This window comes from Ptychodera flava, chromosome 15 (assembly GCF_041260155.1).
Source record: "Ptychodera flava strain L36383 chromosome 15, AS_Pfla_20210202, whole genome shotgun sequence".
NCBI lineage: Eukaryota > Metazoa > Hemichordata > Enteropneusta > Ptychoderidae > Ptychodera > Ptychodera flava.
This window is the reverse complement of record NC_091942.1, coordinates 18,775,117-18,802,798: the sequence shown is the minus strand read 5'-3', so window position 1 is coordinate 18,802,798 and position 27,682 is coordinate 18,775,117. Positions and strand designations below refer to the sequence as shown.

The 27,682-nt window shown below is 37.3% G+C and overlaps 1 protein-coding gene across 4 annotated transcripts in view; it reads right to left on the bottom strand.

Annotated features, from left to right (window-relative positions):
• The window catches only part of LOC139151427 (CCR4-NOT transcription complex subunit 3-like), a 30,865-nt gene extending 3,241 nt beyond the window's left edge, over positions 1 to 27,624 (bottom strand). Inside the window, exons 1-14 of one of the 4 annotated variants that reach the window (XM_070724221.1) lie at positions 27,427 to 27,624; positions 20,739 to 20,806; positions 12,918 to 12,992; positions 12,313 to 12,402; positions 11,027 to 11,251; positions 10,293 to 10,406; positions 9,541 to 9,649; positions 8,423 to 8,601; positions 6,049 to 6,212; positions 5,164 to 5,267; positions 4,187 to 4,408; positions 3,382 to 3,686; positions 2,656 to 2,791; positions 1,904 to 2,093 (exon numbers count right to left, since the gene is read on the bottom strand). In XM_070724221.1, coding sequence (XP_070580322.1) covers positions 1,904 to 2,093; positions 2,656 to 2,791; positions 3,382 to 3,686; positions 4,187 to 4,408; positions 5,164 to 5,267; positions 6,049 to 6,212; positions 8,423 to 8,601; positions 9,541 to 9,649; positions 10,293 to 10,406; positions 11,027 to 11,251; positions 12,313 to 12,402; positions 12,918 to 12,992; positions 20,739 to 20,806; positions 27,427 to 27,451 — 2,006 coding nt within the window. In that variant the 5' untranslated portion in view covers positions 27,452 to 27,624. The remainder of the gene's footprint in view (positions 1 to 1,903; positions 2,094 to 2,655; positions 2,792 to 3,381; positions 3,687 to 4,186; positions 4,409 to 5,163; positions 5,268 to 6,048; positions 6,213 to 8,422; positions 8,602 to 9,540; positions 9,650 to 10,292; positions 10,407 to 11,026; positions 11,252 to 12,312; positions 12,403 to 12,917; positions 12,993 to 20,738; positions 20,807 to 27,426) is intronic. The other 3 variants (XM_070724222.1, XM_070724223.1, XM_070724224.1) reach the window with 3 other exon arrangements.
• Positions 27,625 to 27,682: the final 58 nt, after the last annotated feature.

Genomic DNA, 27,682 nt, shown 5'->3' with positions numbered 1-27,682 from the left:
ACACGAGACTGTGGTAGTCTGACGCACTTGACGTGTTCGCCTTGCATGCATATCGGTACATGTCCACGGAATTCGCGGAAGCTGGAGGCGTCATGGGCACGATAAATTTTTTCATAGGCTACGACAACTATAATCCGAACTACGAAAACACAAGAATGTAAAGCTTGTATATGCCTAAGGAATTACATGAACATTTTTCGAAAACAACGAACTCGAAGCTGGTAGCATTATACTGTGAGTTCCGCATGGCAACCAAGGTCTTGACGGGAACAACGTTATAGTGTTCGTGCCGTTGAGATTCAGTGAATTTTTGTTCTCGAAAAATAACGCAACTTTGTCTGAGATAATTTTTAGGTCTTTGCTATGTTTGGAATCATGTATAAACTTCGCGGGAGATCCGTGTTGTGTGATGTTATCAGGCATTTGCTCCGTTCCTCGCCCACGCGACCTAGTACCCACGACTGGAAATGATCGACAACTGGCCCACTGCCGATTGATAATATTATTCCAAAGTAGTTCCGAGGTTTAAATGTGGAATAGTTGGAGGAAAGTTCTCTTATTATGCAAAAAATTAGCAATTCTTGGCTTGCGCATGTGATAAGTATATTATTCCAGGCGAACTTACACGTGAGAACATGGACGTCTTTTTTCCATGCTTCAATCAATTGACAAAATTTGTAGCCTTGGCTGGCGACCAAAATTTTACGTCAAAAGTTTATGATTGTTTACAAACATCATAGGGATATGTTTCCTGATCTAAATAAATGCTGACTTGGCCTGTTCCTTCTGCTGGTTGTGAAAGGGGGTTTAGAGTGCGAAAAAAAGTAACTAATGACAGGAATCAACTGGGAGCTGAACGGCTGGACACTCTAGCAACTACTGTTATTGTAGAGGGCCCCGAAATGGACTTTCACACTGGAAAGAACGAAAGTCCCATAGACTTTTCATTAAAAGGCACTGATATTCAATATCAGTTGATATGTTCACCGAATGTTTACAAAAAAGTTGTTAAGTTGAATGAGTTGTTGAGTCCTTTATTTTTTCCATGCACAGAATAAGGTTCGTATTTGCAGTTTGACTTTTTTAACATATTTATATATTGTCTCACAAAAATCATCCGTTGTCCCGCTTTTTTTTGGTCAGCGGGACAAAATGTCCCACAAATTTTTTTTTCTGGTGAGAACACTGCAACAGTACTACAAATTCTGACAAATTTGCAAGAGTATGACCACAGGTAACAATGAAATCACTGATAATGAAATTTTCAATCCATCATCAGGCAGCTGGATACCAAATAGCCTTTCATTATGCAGGCTACAATTATAATCTGTGACAACGTCTACATTCTGTTCAGTTCATAACCCGAGAGTTTACCTACTACTGCTTAGCTTAGCAATGTCCACTCCTGCATGCATTGCAGATCAGTCTGAACACTACACTGAATTGGCTTGATTTGGAGTAACCACCAATTCCATGTATAAGGTATAAGGCAGAATATTCAAAACAGGATTGTTACTGAACTACACATCACTGCACTTTGCAATCACTATTATGCCTATTTTGGTGTAACATTTATATTTGCTAACTCACACAGATTGCTCTCAGATGTCATGACATTGGCTAAATTATATGATCAGACAAGTATTGTGTGTCAAATTTACAGAACTGCTGAGACACCTAGGACACTCCTTTACTTTCTACTGGGTTCAATGACCAGAAAAACCACTCACTGGAATTGAATGCCAACACACAAACAGTTCACTGATTGGTTACCCCTACTTCTATGCCGTACAGGAAAACATGAGATATCAAACATTGCTTGTACAAATCTACTACAACACCTACTGCATACAGTATATCGCAACAAGGTAGACCGTTTTCAACTCCTGAAAGGAAAACGCACCTAAGTCTTTCTGAGTCTGAAGGATGCGGTAGGTGGTGGGACGTGGCTTCTAGCATAGCTAGCTGATAGCACTGTTCTTTGGACAAAGGCTGTGGTCCCAGTGGTGCAACTCCCAGTAAAGGCTGTAACGTTATTTCAGTCATCTGTGGCTGTTGCGCTTGATGGTTTTCTGTCTTTGCATCAAAAAACGCTGCCATGTGAAGAGAGAAATACAGAGACAGAGTTAGTTTCATCGCTGCACTTACTTTAAGAAAGCAAATCTGTCTTCTGTTTTTTTTTCTGTATACATTTTGTGCTATAAGCATCATTTTATACATCTGTGGGAATGATGCATAAACACAGTATGATAATATTTGCCGATATTTCAGCCATATTTCTGAAAGGCTTCAATGAATATCACTGAGATTTACGCAGCAAAAGGAAAGATCTGGAATCAACCATTGTTGTATGAACACGAGCAAAAACAAGGATTTGTATTTGAAATTTGCCGGTATCATTGATGTAAGTGCCATATGGAATGTATGAACAGGATTTGAATATTCACCATTAAAAAACGATATAACTATAAGATTTGCATATGTAATCAACATTCATTTACATACTCTGCATAAATTAATGTTGCACTTCATGTTTTACAGGTGATTGCAAATATCCTGCAACATTCTGACACACGCTTTGCTGTACAAGACTACTGATTGGACAACTTCAAAGGAAACTTGCGAAATGGCATCCAACAGGGGCACAGAACTTACATGTTGTGTCTGTGGTAAATGTGGTGGTTGACGTGCTTGTTTGGAGATGGTCTTCTAACCCCGCACTGACGACTACTTTCTCTGCCATGCTCTTGAGTGTTGACATTCTCTCCGACTCGTCCTGAAGCGGCTGGATCTGACGGGGTCAACGGAAGGTCAAACATTATTTCTCAGGAGTCTCATCATTGTAATATTTCCAAATGCCTTATCAATATTGCAGTGCTGGAATGACTTTGATGATAACTTCAGGCAAAGTTGACCTTTTCACTGATTTTAAATCATGGGTAAGCCCAGCACAACTAGAGAGTTGCTGCATAATTAGGGAAGACAACTGTACGCAAATTCATTTTTTCTTGATTCTTAGGGAACTCAACACAAAAATATGTCAAAAAACAAGTATAGTAAAATATTTATGTATAAATAGGCTTGAAATGAGTTTGTGTATCTGTGTATGTATCTACATATCTCTGGATATATGTGTGGTGGGATGTGTATACATGTATGTATGCATTCATGTTTTACAAGTATATCTGTATGAACTGTATGTACATATGTTTACAAATGTAGCCATGAACGTACTTATGTATATATGTATGTATATGATGAACACATTGTTATGGAAATGTTATTATGAGAATTGCAGTGAGCTATACCAAATGGTGTTCCTTATCAAAATGGTATAAAAGTAAGTCAGAAACAGCTGGGGGATCTCAATAAATCACCCACCTTCAGTTGTGACGTTGGCATACTAACTGGACCGTTCATAAGACTCTCTGTCACTAACGGCTTGTTCCCTACTATTGACATTGTCATGTTTGGCCCGGTTGTGGCCAGCGACACCGGCGCCGGCGCTGCATTGAGGTTGGCTGACGACGATGAAGGCGGTAGCGACGATGCCAAACTCGAGACAATGGCAGTGGTGCTCGTGGGCGTCGAAGGTACTGAGTGGGTATTACTTGCACTACTGGTGGTCGTGTGATCTATGGAGTTCACTACAGAGTTCTCTGGCACTGGCGTATTGTAACTTACACCTGGAAAAAACAGACCAAGCAGGGTAAGAGAAATGAGAACAGCATTTCCACAGACTAACACGGACAAAATAACATACAGCGCACAGCTATGAGGCACATTACATTTGAATTACATGGGAGTTACTTTTTTTTAAGTAAGGTGATCGGAGGCAGAAGCAGTTTACAACACACTGTTTCTTGTCAAGACGCACACAGGGAGAACAATTAGCGGAAGGCAGCGTGGAGGATTTGAACAAAGTACAAAAAAAACACAGTGAAAGAGGAAGTACTTAAAAATCTGACAGCCAAAGCACAGTTTGCCACTGACAAAACAACAGCATGGCCTATTACGGCACAGTACAGTACAGTGCATAGCATCACACAACAGAGCACCACACTATTATAAACAATGCGAAATGACACAGTGGGGCAGGAGGTACGAAAAAAATAGACAACAACGTGTAGACGAAATTTAGAAAAATAACAGTTTCAGCGGAAGACAACGTATTAGTTTTCAAGACCTTGCATTATTCCATTCTCGGTTCTCTGTAGCGGTCTGTTACTACTACTCATGGAGGGTGGCAGCTGTAGTTGTTGTTGTTGTTGTTGTGTGGGTACTGGAGGGGTAGATGATGGTGGTGTTGGTGGTGGTTGTTGTTGTTGATGATGAAGTTGTTGTTGTTGTTGTTGTTGCACATGCGGTACTGGCTGTGGAGACCTAGGCTGTGCTGACGTTGCTGTACCTGAATATAACACACACGGTACACAAAGGGGCCACATTTCAGCGTGTGAACCCGAGCAGTGCTTCGATTTTTTTGATCTCAGAGAAGAAATTGCTGGAATTTAAGAATGCTTGATGGCCAGTACCTCACACTTTTTTTCAACAACATTATTTTACCTTTATTCAACTGCCCCAAAGTCAAGTGGAATCATTAAATCTTTTCAAATCCTAGTACATTCCTCTCCCCACTGGTTTTCTGTCTGAATTCTTTTTTTTTTCCAAAGTTAGTAACCAAGGACATACAAAAACATACAACTCTTACACAGAATACAAGACATATCGTAACAACATAAAAGTCCCAACACACATCATTTCCAGAACCCACTCACTATAAAACTGACAATCATCACAAACACAACATACATTTTCACCACTACTGTTGGTCGAAACACATGGAATCCTCACTCAATGCAATTTTGGAGTGATGAAAATTCAACTATGTTTGAACAGTACGAGACAAATCACTCTCATCTCTATGTAAAAACGAATCATCTGATTGAAATAATGGGTAGTATTGAGGGAACACAGGACAAAAATTGATTCTTTTGGTTCTAAAAAAACATCACAGACATTGGTTTGATGCCACTGTACACTCCCTCACGAAAAGTTTTGCTGAAAAATGTTCCGAACTGGGCTGTCAAAAATACGAATTGAAAGACTGTAACACTTTTTCCCTTGTAAACCCAGAGATGAGTTCAGTTGAATGACATATGGTACCTTGTGAGTTATTGTTCTGTTGTGCTCCTACTGCTACTGCATACGCTGGCCCTGGCGGAGGTGTTGCTACGGTGTGATTGCTTATTCCTGATTGCAGTGGCGTACTGCAGGAAACAAAAGCAAAACAAAAAGGCACTTTAATTAATACTTCCACAAAATGATGGTTTTTCACTGGACTGCTCACAGGTATGAGCTGTTTCAGATAAAATTACAAAATACTCTGAACAACATTCACAGAAAGTTGATCCCACACAGACCATGGGCATGCATACAAATTGTAAAGTGTCTTTCAATTTTTTTAAGGTTTGATAATATTTTCATCTCATTTGGGGTGAGTTAATTCATGTCACAAACACACCCTTAATGCTCTTGGTAAAAACATCGTCGTAAGACATACAAAGTACATCTTCCCTCTATAATCAACAGAATTGGGACCCTGTTTGCTAATTATTGTGTAGATTTTATTTTTAGATTGCTGAATATAATAAGTTCATGCTACCACCTGGCAGGAAAAGGGATAAAGCACACAGAGTTTTCGATCAGGCTGGCTTTGACACTACTATTCATGGCAAATATCACAATAAATCCATGAAGAATAACAGCTGCAATGAACATATGGGGTATTGATAACTGCAACAGTGACACAAAACTATGTCATATTACCACGAAGAGAGCTGCTTTTCCTTAACTTCAAAGAGGACGTACCGAAATACACAAAGGGTTGAATCTGTAGGGTCCATATATCAAGAAAAGACGGATAAGGACCTGTTGCATACATTCATACAATGTGGGAATTTCTACAATTGACACCTGCACAATATATCCTATGGCTGATATCCATCCACAAACTGCACACACAACCGCCACATTTCCCTGCAGCCTCACCTGTTTGACTTGGTGACTAAACTCTTGTTATTACTCATCGTCGTTGTGTTCGTCGTCGATGACGGCACCGATGTTGCCCGCGTCGGTGTGGGACGGACGACTAGTGGCGTGATGGTGTCAGGCGATGTTACTGAGTTCCCCTTCGAGTTCTTCCTTGGTGACGACTGAAAAGCAGAAACAAGAGACATAGGCATTCTCAGATCTGGTCAAGAGACATAGGCATTCTCAGATCTGGTCAAGAGCTTCAGTATTTGCTACCTCTGATATTTTGTTGCATCTCGTACAGTTTGGCTTTATTTGCAGAGACATCAGTGTGTCAGCACAGCAAATAAACTGTGTGCTGACACAACAATTATGACAACTGTTGTACATTGCGATCAATCAGAGCCCTACATGTAATGACATCAACAAAGGGCGCTCCAATTTCCTGAAATCACAGCACCTGTGTCTCCTCAGTGTCAAATTCTAAGCAATTCTGTTTTCTGACAAGAAGGGGAATATAAACCTTTTCCTGCCAGACAGTATCACTTCCCCATCAGCCAAGTCAGTAAAAAGCGGTACTGAGCCAAAACTTGACGTATTTTCACCCACTTGGTTTGGTCTGTTATAGCATCTTTAGTCCAAAAAGATCAAGTTTACAGTATTTATGTTTTCAACAGCTTTCAAATGTACAGTATCATTTTAAAATGCCCCATATGGAATATGTTGTGTTTCATTAATTTTAACTATCTTGACCTGGTGGTGAAATATGGACTTGGCAGGAAAAGGGATACCGGTATGTCAGTCAGGTGATGATTCAAAATGCATCCTCGTTGGCAACATCACAGATATATTTTACTGTGATACCGTACTTACTCAACCCTTAATTTTAAAAGACAAACTCTAGGGACAGATGAACTTCATGCTGTCTGCAATGTGGTTATATTACTTTAAAGCAAGAGTTGATATTCATGGTAATGGTTTATAGCCCTTTTAGGCCACAAGACCATGTGCAAAAGAAATTCAAATACCCAATGAATAGTGACAAATTAATTCCCTGTGATGCACAAGAAACTACATATAACACAAACACTAATACGCAGATATGGCAAGTGATGATCTCAGCTCCATGGCTTTTGGCCAAACATACACAAATCATGGTTATAAAACTGCTCTGAGAAGGTTGTATATTGGACAAATTAAAAGTGTGGTGTTCGTCTTCAATGTCAAAAAGAGTATAAACCGGTTCCTATCTGTTTTGTCTTTACAGTTGTGAATACTGTATTATTATCAGAGGAAGAGCTTATATGTGTTTATCACTGTAGAGCATTAGTTCTTCACTGGGATTTAATTTTACTATTTTCACTGATGGATGACATCTACCAAGTTAAATCCAACGGAAGGCCTTCAAATAACAATATATTCTGATGTTTTAGTGGCAAATCTGTGAATTTAATCCCTGTGAAAATTAATCATTTTACAGCATTTTCTCGCAAAACACGATCTGCCAGATAATATTTTACAAAATTGACCAGGTTGCATTGAAGAGACATTCAGCACAACCTAAAATCCCAGAGTGTCTTACGATGCACTTGCATCCCCCAAAACCAGATTCTGATTGGTTTCATGACCAAGGCAGTTTCTAAGGGCATTTACTTTGTACCCTTGTTTACGGAAGCACATACCAACTTCTTTGACCCATGGGAGTGAGCAAGGTCAAACTTAACGATATAATAAATACAGGCGTAATACCTAGGTATGACACATAATGGTAGCCAAACAGTTTGAATATGTAAGTCTGCCGATGCATGCGACATGGTATGGTGTCTGTGACCACACGCACAGGGAATTGTGAATGGTTACACAACAAACTCACGGACAAAATTACCCTCATCTCCCCCTTCAGGCAATGGTGGACCAAAGCAGAGGACGAGGACTCGACAAGGTATGATGTGGGAGTAATAAAATATTTGTGGAAGCACATAGGTATTTTTAAATGTCAAGGTAGAGCTAGCATAAGCTAAGTAAACAGTGATGTCACTGGGGGAATTACATGCCAATAGGATGATATTCAACGAAACGCATATCAATACCAGCCTTTCACATTTAACCTTTTTGCACCACTGTTGGGGTCTATTTTGGTCAATTAGTATCAAAAATTTCTGAAAAATTATGTTAGAGTCACAGAAACTATTGACCATATCTCTGTTGGAGACTGAGGTTACATTCAGCACTGATGTCATTCAACTATTATATTGTCACATGTAAAGGACATGTTGTGTTGTTTTTTGTCCAAAAACCTTGTCTTTTCACAATTCTCTCTGGAAATGGTGTGTCTACCACTGGAGGGCTAAGTACATGAAGAGACATGAAAACAAAAACAACAGTCACTTACAATATCTGATGACGAATCGCCAGACTTATTTCTTTTCTTGATGTCCTCGTCTTCTTTGGAATGATTATTTACACTTGGGCTACCTATCGGCGAACTGCCGCTGGGCGACGTCGGCGTTCCTCCCGACGTGTTCAAGATGAACTCGTCGTCCGGCGATGTTGCCATCATGTTTGCCTGAACTGCGTGCGAAACAATGAAGATGGACACCACTAAGCCATTGTTTTCACGTGATGTGGCCCCACAGGAGCTCATTAGGAAGACTCACAGACCAAGGGAAGGGAAAGCTCATGTGATGTTCATTTCCACAGTAAAAGGCTTTTTCCGCAATTGTGGCCTGTGTCTCACACAAAGCTGTCCATAAAGCAGAATTTTTTTGCAGGATTGTGGCCGGGCTTCAGCTGTGAGCAAACCCTAGCAGCTACTCTCTCTCATGTTGCATTTGGAAGAAATGCTTCAGTTCAATGACATGCAGATTTCCTGGGCGGCTGGTGACCCCAGTTTGAACTTTCAAAAATTTGCATGACAATGAAAATCAAGGCAAGATATGCGAATCAGACAGCTGTACACCACACTGAGGGGGCAAAATGCCTATCACTCTACTTGACACCTGGTTTACAGGGCACAATCTTGTGAAATCTTTTTTGACGTGGTAGGTGACTCAAGAATTTTCAAAGAAAACATTCATGTCTTTCCATTGCTTTGAGGTGAGTAGCCACCAGAATGGTCTTGTATGCAGCAACAATAACTGACCCACAATGCATGGTACCCTCTAACTTCAAATTTTTAATGATTTTTCAAAGCTTTCAATCAACTTATAGGAGTTTCTGGAAATGATCTTGGCTAAACCATTACATGCAACTATTTTGAGTCAGTGGCAAGTGAAATCAGATTATAGCTGACATGTACATTAAAACTGTAATTTTTTAAAAAACACAAGATCTACCAGTTGACATATTCATTTAACCTCGTACTGACACCCTTGAATGTTCCATTTCATGACAATTTCATATAATTTACCATTCAAATGCACTTGGCTGAATTTGCATATTTGGAAATGGTACCAGCCCATGCTGTACAAAAAATGTGGTTTTTTTTAATGTGATGAGAAATGGACTGACCCATGTTATCATCAAGATCTAGGTCTTCATAGATAAACTCGTTTTCTTCAAAGTCCGGATCCTGTGAGCATTTGATGTAATACTCTATGTCTTCCTGGATTCTCTTAATCTGTGTGTTGACACAGCATTTTGCCATTAGAGTCATCTCAGAGAGTCTCTGAGCAGCACAAAATAACTTGTACAGTTCACTTTCAATTCTATCACGAGGCTGAGTGTAAACTATGCTGAACAAAAGAGAATGCAGCTTTTTTTTTATCTTTGGTAATTTTCATGCAGAGAAGAGTATTACAACGACTGCTATTTCATGTAGGATGCATCTACAAAATCTTACACTTTCTTGCTGCAATGCTTGACTACAATGTTGTGAGATCGCATTTTGAAACTTGGGAACATCACATTTACTATTGTGGGTTTTTTTTTTTTGAAAAAACGAAAATTTAATTTTTGCCAATAGAGTTAACACTCACAGTGGCAGCCTTTCAAGAATTCAAAAATACCAGTGAACTTGAGGTCATTGGCCTCTCAACCCCTTCATTTTTTGTGATAAAGAAAGAATGTACATTTTCATGTTCCTTAGCATAGCATGATAAAAGTTCAATATTCATTTTCAAAGCAGTCATAACTGCAACTTTCACAATGCATTCTACCTTTATCTTGAATTGATTTATTGGGCGCTGGCTGGCTGGACACTAAAATTTCACCTAATAATTTGAACATGCACACAAACATTTCACAAGTAATATCTTGCTTACCATTTCTACTTCTATGTTATTGTTGTCTAGCATTCTCATCAGTGTTTCTAAGTTTTTCACGTGATATCTATGCCTTTCAACCCACGTCTGTAGCTCTTCTATTCTTTCCAGTTTCTGTAAGACACCAGTCAAAAAGAGACTCTAAGGTGAAAAATCTCATGTTTGCCATTGGAGTTGTTCATTTTATTAGTTTTTTTATTTATTTGCTTCAATGTTATGGAGTTAATGTACTGCCTATGTGGTTTTAGACGTAAGCTAAAACAGATACTATTAGGGACCGGTAAGGTTAGCAATCTCTTTTATCGTTGATATATTCAGAGCATAAAGTTAAGCAAGCTATTAAAAAGAAATAAATAGATAAATAAATAAATAGTGTAGCATAAACAATAACAACAATAAGACAATTATCATCGTCATTATCATCATCATCATCATCATGATAAAACACTTATTGTACACCACCCCTCACCAAATCATATGGACTTCCTGTGCACAAAATTCATGTATTGATGAAAAACCAGATACTACACAAACATCCTGCAAAACTCGAGCTCAATGATCACACAAAAAGTTTATTTCACAAATCACATCTTGCTCATGCCATTTATAAAATTGGACAGACGGTTTTATGTGCATTTGATTCGTCTTTGTGAAAGTTCAACTGACGGATACATACTCTGACATATACACAGCTTTTTGTAAACAGAGTACTTGCGAGTAGAAGTTGTACTTACGTCTTTATCTGGCCTTTTCTTTTTTGTCGCCGTTGAAAGTGTTTCTATTTCGCTCTCAAACTGGTCGACCTGCATGCTTAGTTTGTCGATTGACTCTTGTAACCAGTGATTCGTTTCGTCCCTTTCCCTCTGCACCGGGTCAACTTTGGCTGCTAGTCCCAGGCCCTCCTTGGAATATGCTTTGGTCTTGGTTTCCCTCTCTACCACTTTGAACCTTTCCATTTGCTGCAAGGGGAAATTATGGAGAGCATTTGTCACTGGATGATCTGATGGACAACATTGGTCATCTTGATGTTGTTTACAGTGAGTGTTTGAGTCTTTGTATCTGGAAAGGTTGAGCTGGTCCTAATGTGAACTGTATCCATTAACAATTGATCAAAATCACTAATACAAGCTCAACTGTTCTATTTATGTATAAAATGATGGCTCACCATCACTTTTAACCTGTTCACCCCTAATTCCTTGTCAACAGGTCTACACTCACCATTGATAATAATAGGTTTGGGCCAAACCATAGCAGTGAAAGGGTTACTGGGACAAACCTTTAGTCTTAAGGCATTTTTCTCAATTTTTTCCTTGACTGCTGTTACATTTGCTTGGGTGATGTTCTGTTACCGTTATTTTCAGCACATATTTGATGACGTGATACGTAACTTCACTTCATACCTTGAGTTACATACTGAGTGTGCATTTCAGTTGTTTTAAACATTGCCAGTTAGCAGTACTCTCAAAGTAAAAGACAAGTTGCACCAATAAGACACACACATTGTCTCTGTTTGTCAACATAACAATTTTGGTTCATAAACATTTTCATATGGTGTATTTTTATTCACGTCTTTGAGAATATAATACAAATAGGCACTATTTTGAACAATTTCCCTATGTTTGAAAACACAGCACAAAACCTAAATTAGTGATCTGATAACAGACTTATGTATTTCATTATCACATTTACAACAGCATCAGCTGTCATGAATTTTCTATAATGTTCACTTTTCTGTAATTTGTTGCTATTTTGGTTTTGAGTATTACTTGGACAGAGCTGAACAACAGCACTTGATATCAATAAACGGATGTATAAATAAATATATTTACAAAAGGAAAATATTTGAGAAAACCATCAATAATAACAGTTCTGAGCTAATATGAGCAAATGTTCACGTTTACTTTAATACCAGCATATCATGTAATTGAACAACTTCCTAATGAATCCTGTTGTCGTCTGTGTTTTTAACACCTCTCTGGAACAGCCACATGACCACGCTCACGCAGACAGAATGACTCACCGTTTCTATAAGTTTTCGGTTGTCGAGAAGTGTTCTCTTGTCTTTGATGTCATTTGACGCAACCCATGTCTTGATTTGATCTCGAAGTCTCTGTAAATGTCAATTTGATTGGCATGGTCTGATAATTAGCATAATCATAACGACATGTCATGTTATCAAAAATTTCATTGTCATTCACAACAGACCATCTGCAAAACACCAACCATCAGGAAATTTGACAGCAACTGATTAGTTGTCATCCCATCATTTAAGAGAGACACCCCTACTTCAACAGAATCCAACCATTACAATATCATCATGCTCAAATTAGGATGCACATACAAATCACTTTATTGCCACAGTTTTGTTATTTCAATGAGCTGATCTGATCTAATAGCACAGGATAATAAATACAGAATTTTGCACAATTGTCTTTGCTTTATGTTGTTCTCATGCAACAGAAATACATTGTTGAAACTCTTTTTAGGAATTCCATTGCACTGGCACATTTAAAAGACACACAGCAAAGTATTTCTGCACGAAAAATAATTTGCAGAAAATTTACAAAATATCACTAGCTGATATACCCTTCTGTACAAAAGATTTCAAGAAGGTTTGGAACCTACCTGAAGCTTTTTAATTTCTTTCTTGAGATCTGCTTCATATTTTTCTTTTTGGTTGCTGTTGGCAGCATGTTGTACCTGTAATTCAAATAAAAATAAAGCTATAAATTTCTTGCAGAGAAATGTGACAGTGTGTGAGTTCATATTAAAAGAAATCACCAACACCTTCACTTGGTACATCCTATCACAGCAGAGAGTTGCCTCCACAAGAAAATGTGAAGTCACGCGGGGGGAGTGATTGAGAGCCAAGGGTCATTCACTTTTCAAGAATTGATAATGTAATGGTTACGAAGAAGAGGAATATTGTATTGCATGTCCCTTTTACATCATTTATAGCTATAACAGTATTCTTGAGTCATTCCTGCGCTTTGCTTGTCAATGGTCTATTGTTAATGTGTGTTCATGTATGTACTCCAGCTGTACTGTTTTGGATAGCTTCATTATAGCTGAAATACTGACCTGGTGGGGTTTTACGTCTCAACATCAATCACACTCATGTATAAATACACATACAAGTTTGGGGGAATGCAATATCCCAGTCCATTGACTTGTACACAGGTTTATGTCAAGATCACACATCCCTTCTTTCTACAATTATTTTGGGAAGCAGCCCAAACAATAAACAGATGTCATACTCAAGTAAACAACAGTGATGATGACATGTTTGAATAACGCCAAACGTTGACAGGCGTCTAAACTATATCAATAATTCTATTTATTATAGTTTATAGTTGAAGATATGACATTGTAAATCTCACAAACTGTAGCATTTCAAAATAGATTGTACATTATCTAAATATCCAAACAACCTGTGTTAAATTTTCTGTCTGATCAACATGTCTTTCAACATTTAATGTGAGAAAATATGGACATGACATTTTTACACCATGTTGAAAAACAAAAATGCAAAAGTATCGTTTTATTCAAAAGAAGTACCCTGTTTATAAATTATATTGGTCTGTTGCCTCAGAATGATCTGGGGATTTTTAAAATTTACTTTGAAAGTACAAATTCTTCGAAAAAATATACAGAGGCAATATTGTACATGTATGGTGATCCTATATTTATGTATGGATTCATAATATACATATGATACCTATATATTACTTACACATTACATTGAAGTGAATACATGTACATGTGAGTGGACACTTTGCCAGTTTTTGAAACAGAAAGCTTGGTTACAATTTGATATGACATGTGTAATCGGCTGATCCAATTTCAGGAATATATTTCAGAACACGTCTGTGCACCCATTTTAAAATAAACTTGAAGGTGATGGCATTTTCATTTGAACTTGAAAAGAGACTGAGAAATTAATATTTGAGATAATCGCGTGATTTGGTTCAGATTTATGTGAAACTGTCTTATCAGAGAAAGTGACTTATGTAAGTGCATGAAATTTTGTGCTTTCTTTGAATAAAATCATATGAAATTTCTGATACTACATCACAAATCATGTATTGTGAATAGTGTATCATGTCACCAAGCAAAATTGCCTTCTAGTTGTGTACAGAGGATCTGTAAAATGAAGTGAACCACAGCCTGGGCACCACATTACAATTAACATCTTGCCGACGAGTTACAATAAAAGAGGAAGAATGTTCACAAAATTCCTTGAATTTCTATTGTTTGTTTGGCTGACCCATGACATCAGTAAACAATGTAACATAACTAGACAATGATTTATGTACCAAAGTTACTCTCAACAAGTTGATATCTAGCAATTAAAATTACATGCATTTCACATTGCTATTTTTTTTCGATGATAATGACACAATTTATTAGAATTCAATTTATGTAAGGTTCATACAGATGCCATACTGGTATGTACACTTCAGATAGGTGAATAAAGTGCAACATTGAAGGTTTGAGGTAGTCGAAAGCTTGAACATTTTTGAAAGTTGTACACAATTTACTGCCACAGTCACAGGAACTCATACACTCACACAGAAAGAACAAACTAGTCACTGTCAAAAGCTGTTTTTCACCTTTTTAGTACATGCATTGACCCAAGCCAGGTTGTTGCTTGTACAATATCAAATACTGTATGCATGACATATTAAATTGATCATTAAGATCAATAGCAAATTTAAGCCTTTAACTTTCAACAATATTCTTGAATTTCTGTTTTCTACCCATGATATCTCAGAAAATATTACAAATTTCTTGTTCAAACAAAACGACTTCCAGCATGTGTAATTTTGGCATGTCAAATGACAATCATGTGTGTCAACATTGAGAAGATGACGTATCAAGAGGATTGAGTTGGAAATATAATACATTAACTGTGAGTGGCAAGTTCATCCAAAACTAGGATATCTCTCTTCCTCTTGGGAGATGGCAGCAAAACAACAAGTGCATTACACTGATGGACATAACTAGAGGAATCAGCATTTATTATTCATTCCCTGGTATAACTTATAAGACTTTCCCTCTCCTGCAGATAAAGAATATCATAGCTGAAGTTGTTATCAAAATGCTGTCAACAACACAGTACTTTACACTGATCAATTTATTATACACATAAATTTGATTTCTCATGGAAAATAATTTCCACATTCAGTCTGTTACATTGCTTTTGCACGCCCTTTTCAATTAATAAAATGTTTTTATAATGTTAACCGAAATGAAAACCTATTCAACGGTTCACAAATATGAGTGAGAATCCATATATATTACAATCAAAATTTCATGGTGAGTTACATGTATTGTTACACATTAACGGATGGTGCAATAGCATGTACACAACAATAGCCTGATCTGTGATGAGAAAACACCTTTGTACTGTACATTCACGCCAGATAGCATAAATCAAGAGATGTTACAAAGCTGAAGTCAAACACCAAAATAATGGTGTTTGCCTGGATTTCCACACAAGTAAGCAGCATATTTTATTTGTAGTGTATGATAAACTTTTTTTATTTTTCAGTTCCTAAGTTTCGAGGTTAAATGTCACCTTTTTCAACATGTTATATGCATTTTTTACGTAATTTTTCTCTAGATATTAAAAGTTACCACGAATGGATTTGGTTCCAGTTTGCTCATCAATTCATATGTGCTGGGCAATGGTTTAATTAATTAGTTCAGAACGTCTGAAAGTCTACAGTCTGCTATGTCATCTGGTCGTTTCAAATAAATTAAAAAAGCATGAAAATTCAATATCTGAGGCATGAACTAGTACTCTCTCTTTCTCCTTCATAATAACTGGCAAATGAACAAGTTTCCTTTATCACAGATGCCTGGCTTAATTTCGAGAAAATTTGAACCACAGAATAGGGTTTAGTATAATTTCTCATACACTACTGGTATATTCTTCTGTTACTGCTTATACATCTCCATGTTGAATATACAGATACTTGGATGCACAGCCAATGAATTGACTTGAATATCAATATTCTGAGAATCTGAAGGTCTGTATTGGCGTGTCAGATCATTATTTATAAATCCTAGAAAAAGCAATGGTGTTCAATAACTCCTGCTGCTACTTTATTAGAATACACCAACCGAGGGAAAATACATATCTCACTGTGATATGCTTGTGAAATACATTGAAATGAGCCCCTGTGAAATTAATGGATGTTGTTTCATTGAAGCTCTGTATGAATGTCTACCAATGTGGTACCATTGAATATCCAGGCAGTAAACGTGGTGTGTGTTTCTATGATAGCTGAATTTTCTGTCCACCTTGCCATCAAAGGTAGAATTCATAAGAAAATGTCCAAATTATGAACCCTAACAGCCTTGAAAACAGCTTGATTTCATTGTAGCTTTCCTCATCATGTGATGCTCAATGATGGGGCTGAAAAAAACATATCTTACAAAATATATTTAGTGCTCAAAACAAAAACCTTGCCAAAATATTTCAGAGATCTCATGTTTTTACCTGAGGTTTCAAATGACACCTGACTTTCTGGTAATTGCACCATGTTCACCTACACACCGCATCCACATTAAAATTGTAAGTACATGTAATAGGACTTCAGTCATGATCCTTTTTCCATTGCCATTTTGGCATCAATGTACTGTTGTTAGTTTTTGTTCCTCTTTCTGTTGTTTTTATACACGAAAATTTGCAAACTGTTGCATGGTACATGTATCTTCAAGAAGAGTCAGTAAAGCATTGAGAGAGAATGAGAAACTACAGAATAATGGATATAATTCACCAAGATACTTGCACTGTTATTTCATGCAAAAGTCAGAAAGCTAAATGTCTAAATATGTATAAAAGTACGTACATGAATTATGACTGGGATCCAAATCACCAAATGCCGCATCATAACTTTATGATACCAAAAGGCATCATTTAATATACAGAGAAGCATAATCCTGCCACAGTTCACTTGAAAATGATTTTCAAGAGCATTTCCGAGACTAATTTTATTGACCATGATTGAACTGACAACCTTCTGAATTTTGGTTAAATTCTTTTACATGAAACAACTTATGATAACAAACGCTGCATGGTATTACAACAGGATGAGAAGTCGTTTTGCCGTGACCCTTCACAGCTGTGATGTTATTTTTATTTCAGCGAGCTATTTCTGGCCTCCCAGCGTTTACTCATCAATATGTCATTAAAAAGACATTATCAACGTGAATACCATATGTACCATGTATGTACTGCTATCATCGTATTGTTTACATGGCACTGATATTAGTGGGAGAATATACATATTTTCATAACTGGAACTAATGTCAGTGACCCTGGATTATTTAAAATTAACTGACAAACAAAACTTACATTATATATCTACAAAACTTGTCACAGCAAATTTCAGTATAAATTTAAAGATGAGAAACACTATACATGAATATTTATAATACTGTACACCGGGTACCTGATTTTACATATCTTTGTAATGCTATGGGAGAAAGTGCCCTCACGTCCATGGCATCTTTTTCCATATCACACCCTGCTCAGTTGCCCATATTTGGACAAACATGTCCACTTCACACCTACTTTTGTCATTTTTATTAGACATATACCAAAACCTTCATGGCAATGATACATACACTTCAGTGCCCACCATATGACAAAAGGGCCCTTCTAGGGTCAGGACCTTCTCCCATTCAACCTTGGGCACCAAAAAATGTACCAGGGCTATAAAAACCATTATGAACCATGAAACCCTTTGTTGACATCTTTATTTCTGTTTTATCAGCTGCTACATCTTCTTCATTTATTCTATATTTGGAAATTGTCACAGTGGCAGACACAATATAACATACAAAACTAATTTTGCTATTCTTATCTCAAAAGATAAGCACTGAGCAACAAGTATTTGAAGCAACTTCCATATTTTTGGAAATTAAGTACACAACATGTAAGGAATAAGTGGTTGGTACTTGAACAGTATCTCACTGTCAAATTTATGCTGAAATTTCCTTTACCATCTAAGACAAATTTTTATTGGTCATTTTCAGTGGCTGTATTTTCTAATGTTTTCAAACCATATACCTATTTGCCTCAGTAAATGCTTACATGGCTGCAATACCCGAGCCACTGTGGAAGTTTCAAAATCTAATCTAGGGCAATTGCACTGATGACAGACAGACAAAATATTAACACGATAGTGTCTCAGAGAATCTGCCACCAGAAGGCAATATCTGAAATAATTTCAATAAATTTGGAACAAAGGTATTGAAAATGCATACGCAAAGATAATTACATACCTAAACATGTATTTACATATGTATGCCATTATTAAATTTGCCCTGAAATTGGCTGTAAATTATGAATATTTTACTGACAATCTAAACTGAAGCAGTTCTTGCTTGAGCATTCTTTATAATCCCTTAAATTTAGTGGTATTGTCTTCAGCATGACACCATAGGTGATAAAACATCCCTTTCATAATATGGTTTGGTCCACCACAGTGGAAAATCATAGGTGGCAAAAGTCATTGACTTTTTTCCTTTGTAAAGCAACCCGGAGTACTTCAGGAAGTAAAGCAAGGTCAATTGCTATGCTATCAGTCTGGCCACTGGTTTGTGTTTGTCAGAAGGAAAGTATCTGTCACCTACACATAGGTAATTGTAGGACTGTTGCATCAAATTTAGTTGATGTCACAACGCGTCGTATACACATGATGTGATCGTATTTGGACTTGATGCCATGCAATTTGTCAGAACATGGTTGCATCACTCAAATCTGATATGTCAATATCATGTAACTACTGCTGCGTTTATGAGCAATTAAAGAAGTTACTTGAATCATTGTTCTTGCATACTGATCATCGGCATATTAAAGTATACTGTATTATCAGAATCAGTTTAAGTCCTGGCTTGGATTCACCAGTTAACAACAGCATAAATCAAAATAGGTTCAGTTGGTCAGCTGACTACATCAGTGCTTCATCTTGGTTTGTGAAGAGAATGTGGATTTACCAAAAAATAATTTGAAGTCACATTTTAATAGTCCAAAAATTTATTTAAAACTAAACGACAATGTGCTTGAAGTACGTTGCATTAATTCTTTACATTTGCCATTCCTAATTTCCTTGCATAAATGTCAAATGTTGCAAGGGTCAAAAGAAGGGTCGCTTCAAATTTTGGTGGTGAAAAGGTTCAATTGGGTACTTTGCAGTATATTGACATTATCTTTAGGTCTAAAATCTTTACAAGAAGATAAAACATCAGTAAGAAATACACTGACACATTTTACCTGTTAATCCCCAATTCCCTGTGAATAGGTTCCTATTGATGACAATGGGGTTGGGTCAAAAAATTGGTGGTGAAGGGATGACCACTAGTAAGTTACATGTAAACAATTGTGATTCTGACGAACTCTGACCAAAGATACGCAACAAGAATATTGCAATTTTTAAAATTTTCAATGAAACTACTATGTAAATACTTAAGTTCAGTTGTGTATTGTGTAAATTTATTACACATATTAGGAGTGTAAGTCTTGTGTTCCTTGTGACTTGTACAGTTTTTGTCATTTGTTCAAACTTATAGCTTTGTGTGCATCCACAGATGTTTTTATCCAGATGATACTCAAAAATATTTTGTGAAATGTTCCCAATGTAATTTGACCAGCTGGTCACCATATGGAGGTGAAATAGTGAAATACACCATTACTATTATTATTATTACTATTATTATTATTATTATAAAATGTGCAACTCACAAAACGCTTAAAATAACTTGATGGGAGCACATTACTCATAATTACTAACCCAAGATAAGTGGATGACAGCATCTCTGCAACTTATCCACCAAAGAATACCACATGACCAAAGAACTTGTCATCTTGTTTCATGAACAACATGATGATTTGGCTCGTCACAAATAACCAGCGAAAACTTACCCTCATAAATTCTATGAGCAGGATTACAAAGGCATCCGAACAAAGCATCAAAACATTTCGCATAATGCAGAAACAACCCTCATATTCTGTAAAATGCAGGAATGTGTTTCCCAACACCACCAAGCACCTAGAATGGTGTGGTGCATTCAAATGATCACATCATTATTATTCAACATTTTCATAGTCTACTTATGATAGGATGTCCCCGTATTTGCTATGTACCGGCAAATCTATATGTCTGGTGAAAAAAACTTGGTCAGTTATGTTCAACCTCTGTTGAAAGTCCCTGTGACATTCTTCGCACATACATACAAATGATACAGCGTCATCTACATTTTAATCAGGTTGTTTCTTAAAGATTGTCTTTGTGATGAACCTGTAATGTTGGATATTATGATGCAACAACAGAGAATAACATAAAACACTGCTGGCTGGCCAGATTATATGGTACATATACAAATCTTCCTAATCTTAGCAAACAAAGAATACAACAGATAGCCATAACCCACCTTCTGCCAAATGTCTTCAAACGTCTCCACTCCTTCAGTTACTTTCTTCAAGCACCTGTCAATTTCACCTGGACATTCAAGAACAAAAACACAACAGGACAATTATATAACACATTACAAATGTATGGCCCAGTAGGGAAGATCTCTCTCTCTCTCTCCTCATCCCTCGTCTCGCTCTCCTCCCCTCTCGATCCAAATAAACACTTTACAGATTTGCCTTGCATCTTTGCCTGTTAACAGGGGGTCTTAAAGAGTACATGTATTCTTGTTCTCACTTTGATTCTGCCCATTGAATGTGAGGATGTGATTTTTCAAAACCAAATCAAACATAATCTTGTTCATTTTTATTGCAACAGCACTTCATTAGAGAGTGAGCTAACCTTGCTATATCTTTAGGTGCCCTTTGGATGCACATACAGCAAAGTGGGAATAGACGCTCTCATGCCAAAGTAAGTAAATTCTTTGTTTTGCGTCCGCGCGCTGCCTAGGGTTTTGGAGATTTTTCGGAAAAAAAACACACTTTCCTTTCAAATTTCGCCGTTGGTGGCGCTATTTTGTCGCAAAAACAAGTCGTGGCTTTTAACTTTGCGACGAAACACTCCTTTACGGCAGTCAGATTTCACTAATGGACCATGCTGTGACGTAAAACAGTACTCTCTATACATTTCCACCTGTCGATACTCTCAGCCTCACGCGGGGCCTCACGTTCTCGCTGTCTGTTGTGGCTTTGCCTGTTGTGGCTTTGTCGTCACAATAAAAAATGGATGAAAGCAGGGAATAATCGAAGTTAAAAAACAGGAAACCTTTGCACGGCAACTTGAAGGCATGGTCATTGATAGCCATCGGGACTTGAACAGAGAGAGGTTCAGTCGGCCAATTGGACTAGGGTACCACGATTCAGAGAGTATGGCAGAGGACAAATCGGAAAGTGTTGAGGCCTATCCTAGTTAATTGGTCTTTTAGGTTTGCCAAAAATTTGGTTAATTCGTCCATTTTAACTTGAAACAAAAAATTCACCAGTGATCAGTCCTGTAAACGAAAGGCCTTTACGTACTTTTGTGTTCTCAGTTTTTGGGTATGGGAAAGTATATTTTATTAGAATCCCTCTGTGAAAGTTCAAACTTGTAGTAGGCGGTCGTAGCTGCTCTTGAAGGAGGTCACACTTTCTGCATTGATGACATCGGCTGGTAATTTATTCCAGGTGTCCACAACTCTTGCTGAAAAAGTACTTTCTGTTGTGTTAAGTCGAACGGTTAGTTTATGAAGTTTGGGACAGTGTCCTCAAGTTCTCGAGTTGGCTGCTAACTCAAGTGAAAGGTTACAGTGGTCATGGCCTTTGATAACTAATTCTAGAGTTGAATCATGTCGCCGCGAATTCTTCTTTGTTCAAGTGTTATTAAACCAAGCTGTTTAAGTCTATTTTGATAATTGTAGTGTTGGAGTTTAGGTATTATTTGCCGTGCTAAGATTTTGTGTCCTTTTGTAGCCATGGTGACCAAGCTTGTACTGCATGTTCGAGCTGTGGTCTCACAAGTTGCTTGTAAAGACGAAGAATGACATTTTTTGATTTGATCGACAATGATCGTTTGATGAGATCAACATTCTCTTTGTTTTTTGCAAACTATCACATTTGCTTGAAGGTTTTAAGGTAGAATGAAGTAGATCGCCGAAGTCATTTTCTTCAGTTGTACGTCCCGGTGAAATATTGTTCATCGAGTATTTATTGAAGGGTTTGTGTAGCCAATATGCGTCCGCCAGTGTTCACTGATTTTTGTAGCTTGTCCAAATCAGCGTTGTAGAATTTCAGGATCACTACAATTTCGCAAGGGTGATATGTCTTGGTATTGTCAGTAAATTTTTGAGTTCAGAACTAATTTCACCGCCAGTATGATTGATGGTAGATTAGAAAGAGTACTGGTCCAAGAACTGAACCCTTTGGGACACCACTTGTGACGTATTCTCCATTCAGATGATGCTCCATTTATGACTACTCGCTGTTTTGTATTTGTCAATCAAGCTTTGACCCACTGTAGAATATTTCCATTTATGCCATGATACTTCATCTTTTCAATCAATCTGGGGTGTGGTACTTTGAAAGTGCAAGGAATATAGATGTGAAGCTTCCACCTAAATTTGGGTCTGATGAGTCTGTGTGTGGAGACTGAAAATTGCGAAATGCTTTCTTTTATTTGATGGAAAGGAAAGGAAAGGTGCTGGTTTTACGGATGGTCCCGAGGAAGCTACAGGGAATACTTTTGTCAATTATATCATCAATTTCTTCTTCTCTCTGATGCCCCATCTTTCTAAAATTGAATGCAGAGGCTACAAGTTACCATTTCTGTTTGGTGTTTTCTTTCAAAACAGACACCTTTCAGCAAAACTATGACATTCCATCAGAGCATAGACATTACAAGAAACTTGAAAGAAACGTACAAGAACTTGAGGACAAAAGACCGCTACTGTATACTGTTATAGTGTACCCATTCCTCAAATTGTCCAGATTTAAGTAATTTGATGAGGCTGTCAAGTTGCTGTGCAATGGTATTGACATGTGACACTTTGAATGCACAACAGAAAGAAATCTAAAACTAATAAGAGAAAAGCAAACGTCAAAGAATTACTGTTTATTTTGATCCATTTGTTATGAAATGCATACAGTGATCATACAGTGTGTCACACTGTGGTTTGAGAAAAATTGTCCAATAAAGGCAAACAGATTTTGTGTAAATTTTCTGTGTGTGTTTTTTAGCCGCTTACCCGCGTACCTTTTAGGATTTTGAGTGGACGCAAAACAAAGAATTTACTTACTTTGGCCCTATATTCCAAAACAACATCTTCAATCAACTTCTAAATCAGTTGTATGTCATGTAGACACACACATTATACACTGTATACAGTAACAGTTCTCACACACTGTCAAAGTGTGCCAGAATGGCTCAGATATGGTCATTGCTATCATTTCTCAGGTTTTATCTGACGTTTATTGACTTAATCAATCAGTGTAACATACATGTACACGTGTAAGTTGAAACCTGTCAAAACTGATACAAAATACAATGGTATAAATGCATGCAATAAGATGGGCCGACAGCAGGCATAAAATAAAATACATGTACTCCTTCACCAGGAATTTACTGTACATGTGTAGGAAGTATTGTAACAATAATGCCATTTACATATTGATCTACTGTACAAAAGAGAACTTGAAATGAATTTGAAACACCAACAAATATATACTATTCTAGCACACTAACCCCAGCGAAAACACAGATTTTAATGGACAATCAATGTTTTCAATAATTCAATGTTTCGCATAACTTTCTTCGTATGGATCTGCAAGTGAACTAAACGTCTTGCTAAGAAAGCCGACTATAAAATATTGTCTGAAGTGAACATGATGCACATGCTGTGACTGGAACAGTCTACACAACACAGTTCACTTGAAAGAATAACTTGAGGTGAGCAACCTACAAAAGAAGTGGCAAGAGAGTATGATCAGACAGGAAAGGGGTCAAGACAAAGGGAGGCTGAATGGCGGAAGACGACAAGGTACATGTATGAACAGATATGATTCATTGTATTTAATTCACTATGATTCATTCCAACTTATTTACCATCAGTGTGCACCAGATTTATTGATTTTTATACATGTTATTATACTTTGGGTCAGACGCAAGATTTACAGCACTATCTTTCATTATCTGAGGATACCACAATGATTCGTGTTTGCGTCACTGGAAGTACATGTACATGTACCAGATAAGTGTACTTGTAGAATTAATGTGTCGACACAGAATAGAGCACATTTGAGACTGTGACAGAGGACACACTGATCTGAGATGATTCTCCATCACGTGACTACATCACAGGTTTTTGACTAAGGAGTGGCTGACCAATCTTTTCTATCTCATCCATCTGCACTATCTTGAGGAAAACATTGTGTACTGTACATACTCTTTCTCCTTGTTATCAGCAGAGGCTTCCTCTGAAAGTACAGTTAAATGAAATGATGATCCTTACTCAAACATAAGTTTAGCGGACATAAATCATAGACCCTCGAGAAATTTCTCGAGGGTCTATGCATAAATGTTGAAGGGAAGTCACATCCTTTACCTGTATTTCCGCTGCCACTCTCAAATTCGTAAAATTACTAATTTTTTAGATGATTTACTAATTTTTTTCATTTTTGATTCGTAAATATACGAATGCAAGGAAGCAGCTAGTTGATTGAGAGCTGAAGGCCCCCAAACCTCAAAATAGTTCTGTCTAAGCACAAGTGGTACTTAATTTGAATTTGATTGTATTGGAACGGTTAAGTTTACTTATAAATTTCAAAATTTTACGAAAAGTTTCAATACCCAATTCGTAAATTTACTAATAAATTTCAGAAGCCAGAGGAAACACAGTTTACACGTATGTTGCTCAGAAATGCTTTACCCTTGTCCTGCCAAGTACATCTGTGTGGCATAACACAAGACTTGAACTTTTGAAGGTTCTTGAAAACAGATACTGTTAACTTTTACAGACTTGACACACCATGCCATCATGCCAATGTAGGTGAAAAGCCATGTAGACTTTGGCTCAATAGTGCTTTTACTTACTTGGCGTTGGTTAATAGTTGGTCAGATCCTCTATTCTCTATAGTCTTTCTGGGTTTTTTACAATTAATGTTTGGGTCATGTGCTAGACTCACACAAAAGTACTATGTTAAAGTATTTTTAAAATATTTCATATGCAGACATGTTCATGGTGTCAGCAGTTACACATGACCACATTTAACAGTTTTCTGTCACCTTCTCCTTAGCCATGCTTTTGTTCATATGACATGGAAACTGCTAAATAACTAATGAATCATATTGATCACGATGTTGCTTCCTGGGGAACTAACTATTCTCAAGGGAACACTTACATTTTCATACATGGAAGGTCTTTTATCCGAGTAATTTTGAATTGTCAATCTAACGTTCTGCAGCACAGCACCTCGCATTGAGTTATCATCTATGAAAGTTCTGATATACTGTAAGTGGTTTTCTTTGTATCACACTGGTAAATTAACTATCTTCCCACCCACAGTTAAAATAACTGAGTCACTCTTGGTTTCTTCAATAAAGGGTTTAAACTTACCATATAAAACAATGAATTTAAATTGATGAGGATATGACGAACTTTTCATACTGAGGTGTTGTTCCAACATGAGTTACACATAAACTAATTTCACAAAATCACATTGCATAGAAGACAATTTAAGATGACTGTCTTTTTGAACAATAACCTTTTCATGTTTTTTTCAGTAAAAAGTATGAAGACTGTATGGATAATGAAAATCACATTCTAAAACAGCTTAGTAAGGAAAATTGTTTTCAGCTTCATTGCAATGCAAATAGTAATACACGTACATGTACTTCCAAATACTTCCTATGCCCCCTGAGAAAATAAATTGCCAGTAGTAAAGAGGTGTTTTCTGCAATACATGAATCTCTTGGGATACTTTGTGGAAGTGGTACAGGCACAATGCATAGCATTTTTCATATCTTCAAGACTATTTGTGCACAGCAGGCTTGTACATCAGGTAGCATGGGACTGATGACCTACAAAAACTGTCAACAGTACACTGAAAGTAAACACCACATTGACACATATACAGCATGTGGTCTTCTTGGCTTACATCTTACACCTACACACTACCATCTGAGGAGTAACTGGGTCACTGTTTAAACTCTGAAGTTTGACGGACACTAGTCTCATCAAAGCGACAAAACTATGTTGAACAAATGTAGCCTAAGTAACACTGTGATAGACTACACATACACACGGTGTTGCCAAAGCAAAAACCGTACGATGAAACATAGTATTTGTAACAGTGATGAATGAACAGTGAGCTACAAGAATTGATTATTGCTTTGATCTCTCTGTTCCATCAAACTCAACAAACTACATTCAGTGCAAACTCAACCACTGATACTTTCTAGAATTGTGTGCATCAAAACACTCAGGTTGACCCTGAAGTGACCCGAGAGCTTTTGAAAGCCCCTCTTCCACAACTTTTATAGATTACTCAACATTGTATCATGATGTTTAATGCAATGGGTATTTCTATTTTTGTAAAATCCGAATGATGACAATGGGTTGGGGGAGGGGCGATTCGGCTGATATTATATATTGTTATGCCAAAGGCTGCAAAAGATCTGGAACAATAACAACAAAGGGACAGGCGAGAGTGATATGAACCTGTGAGCTCACACATGCTGGGGTTTGTGCAGAGGGGCCTACTATTGATATGCATCCACTGTTTGCTCCCCTTTGTACTAGACCAACTTCCTTGTGTCTGATAAACCGGTTGATATCCCACTTCCCATCGAGCTGGACATCAACACCTCGCAGCATTTACTAATTAACAAATTAAACGTTACAAATGAACGAGTCACATCATCATCGGTGCAGCGCTTGAAATCATAATTTGCCCATTTATTGTCCATTCGACAGAAATGGGACTGTGTTTTCGCCATACTGTGTCTTTTATTAGCTGTAAGATTTCCAAAAGTTTGTTATTCGGAGGAGTAGGGGTCGCAATGATGGTCACACGTTCACTGACATTCAACAATAATAACAAACTCGAGACGACATCCATCATGGCGTCAGACTTGAACGGGGAACCCTTGCATACCCAACACCAATGGCCCTAACTTACCTTGAAGTTTCCTTTTATCAGCCATGGTGCTATGATTTCCTAGCGAAGAGATGATAAATCATACTAAGAAACAACTAAAGGCTCGCTACTATATGCGATTGAGAAGGAATATTTGCTCTTTCTCTTCGTATTTTCGCGATTCGCTACAGATTTCCAATATGGCCGACTAGCTGCGCACAGGTAATTTAAATTAGTATTCCTCCGTGAAAACATAGTTCCTGAATATAATTCCGATTTTTAATTCTGACAGAACAGA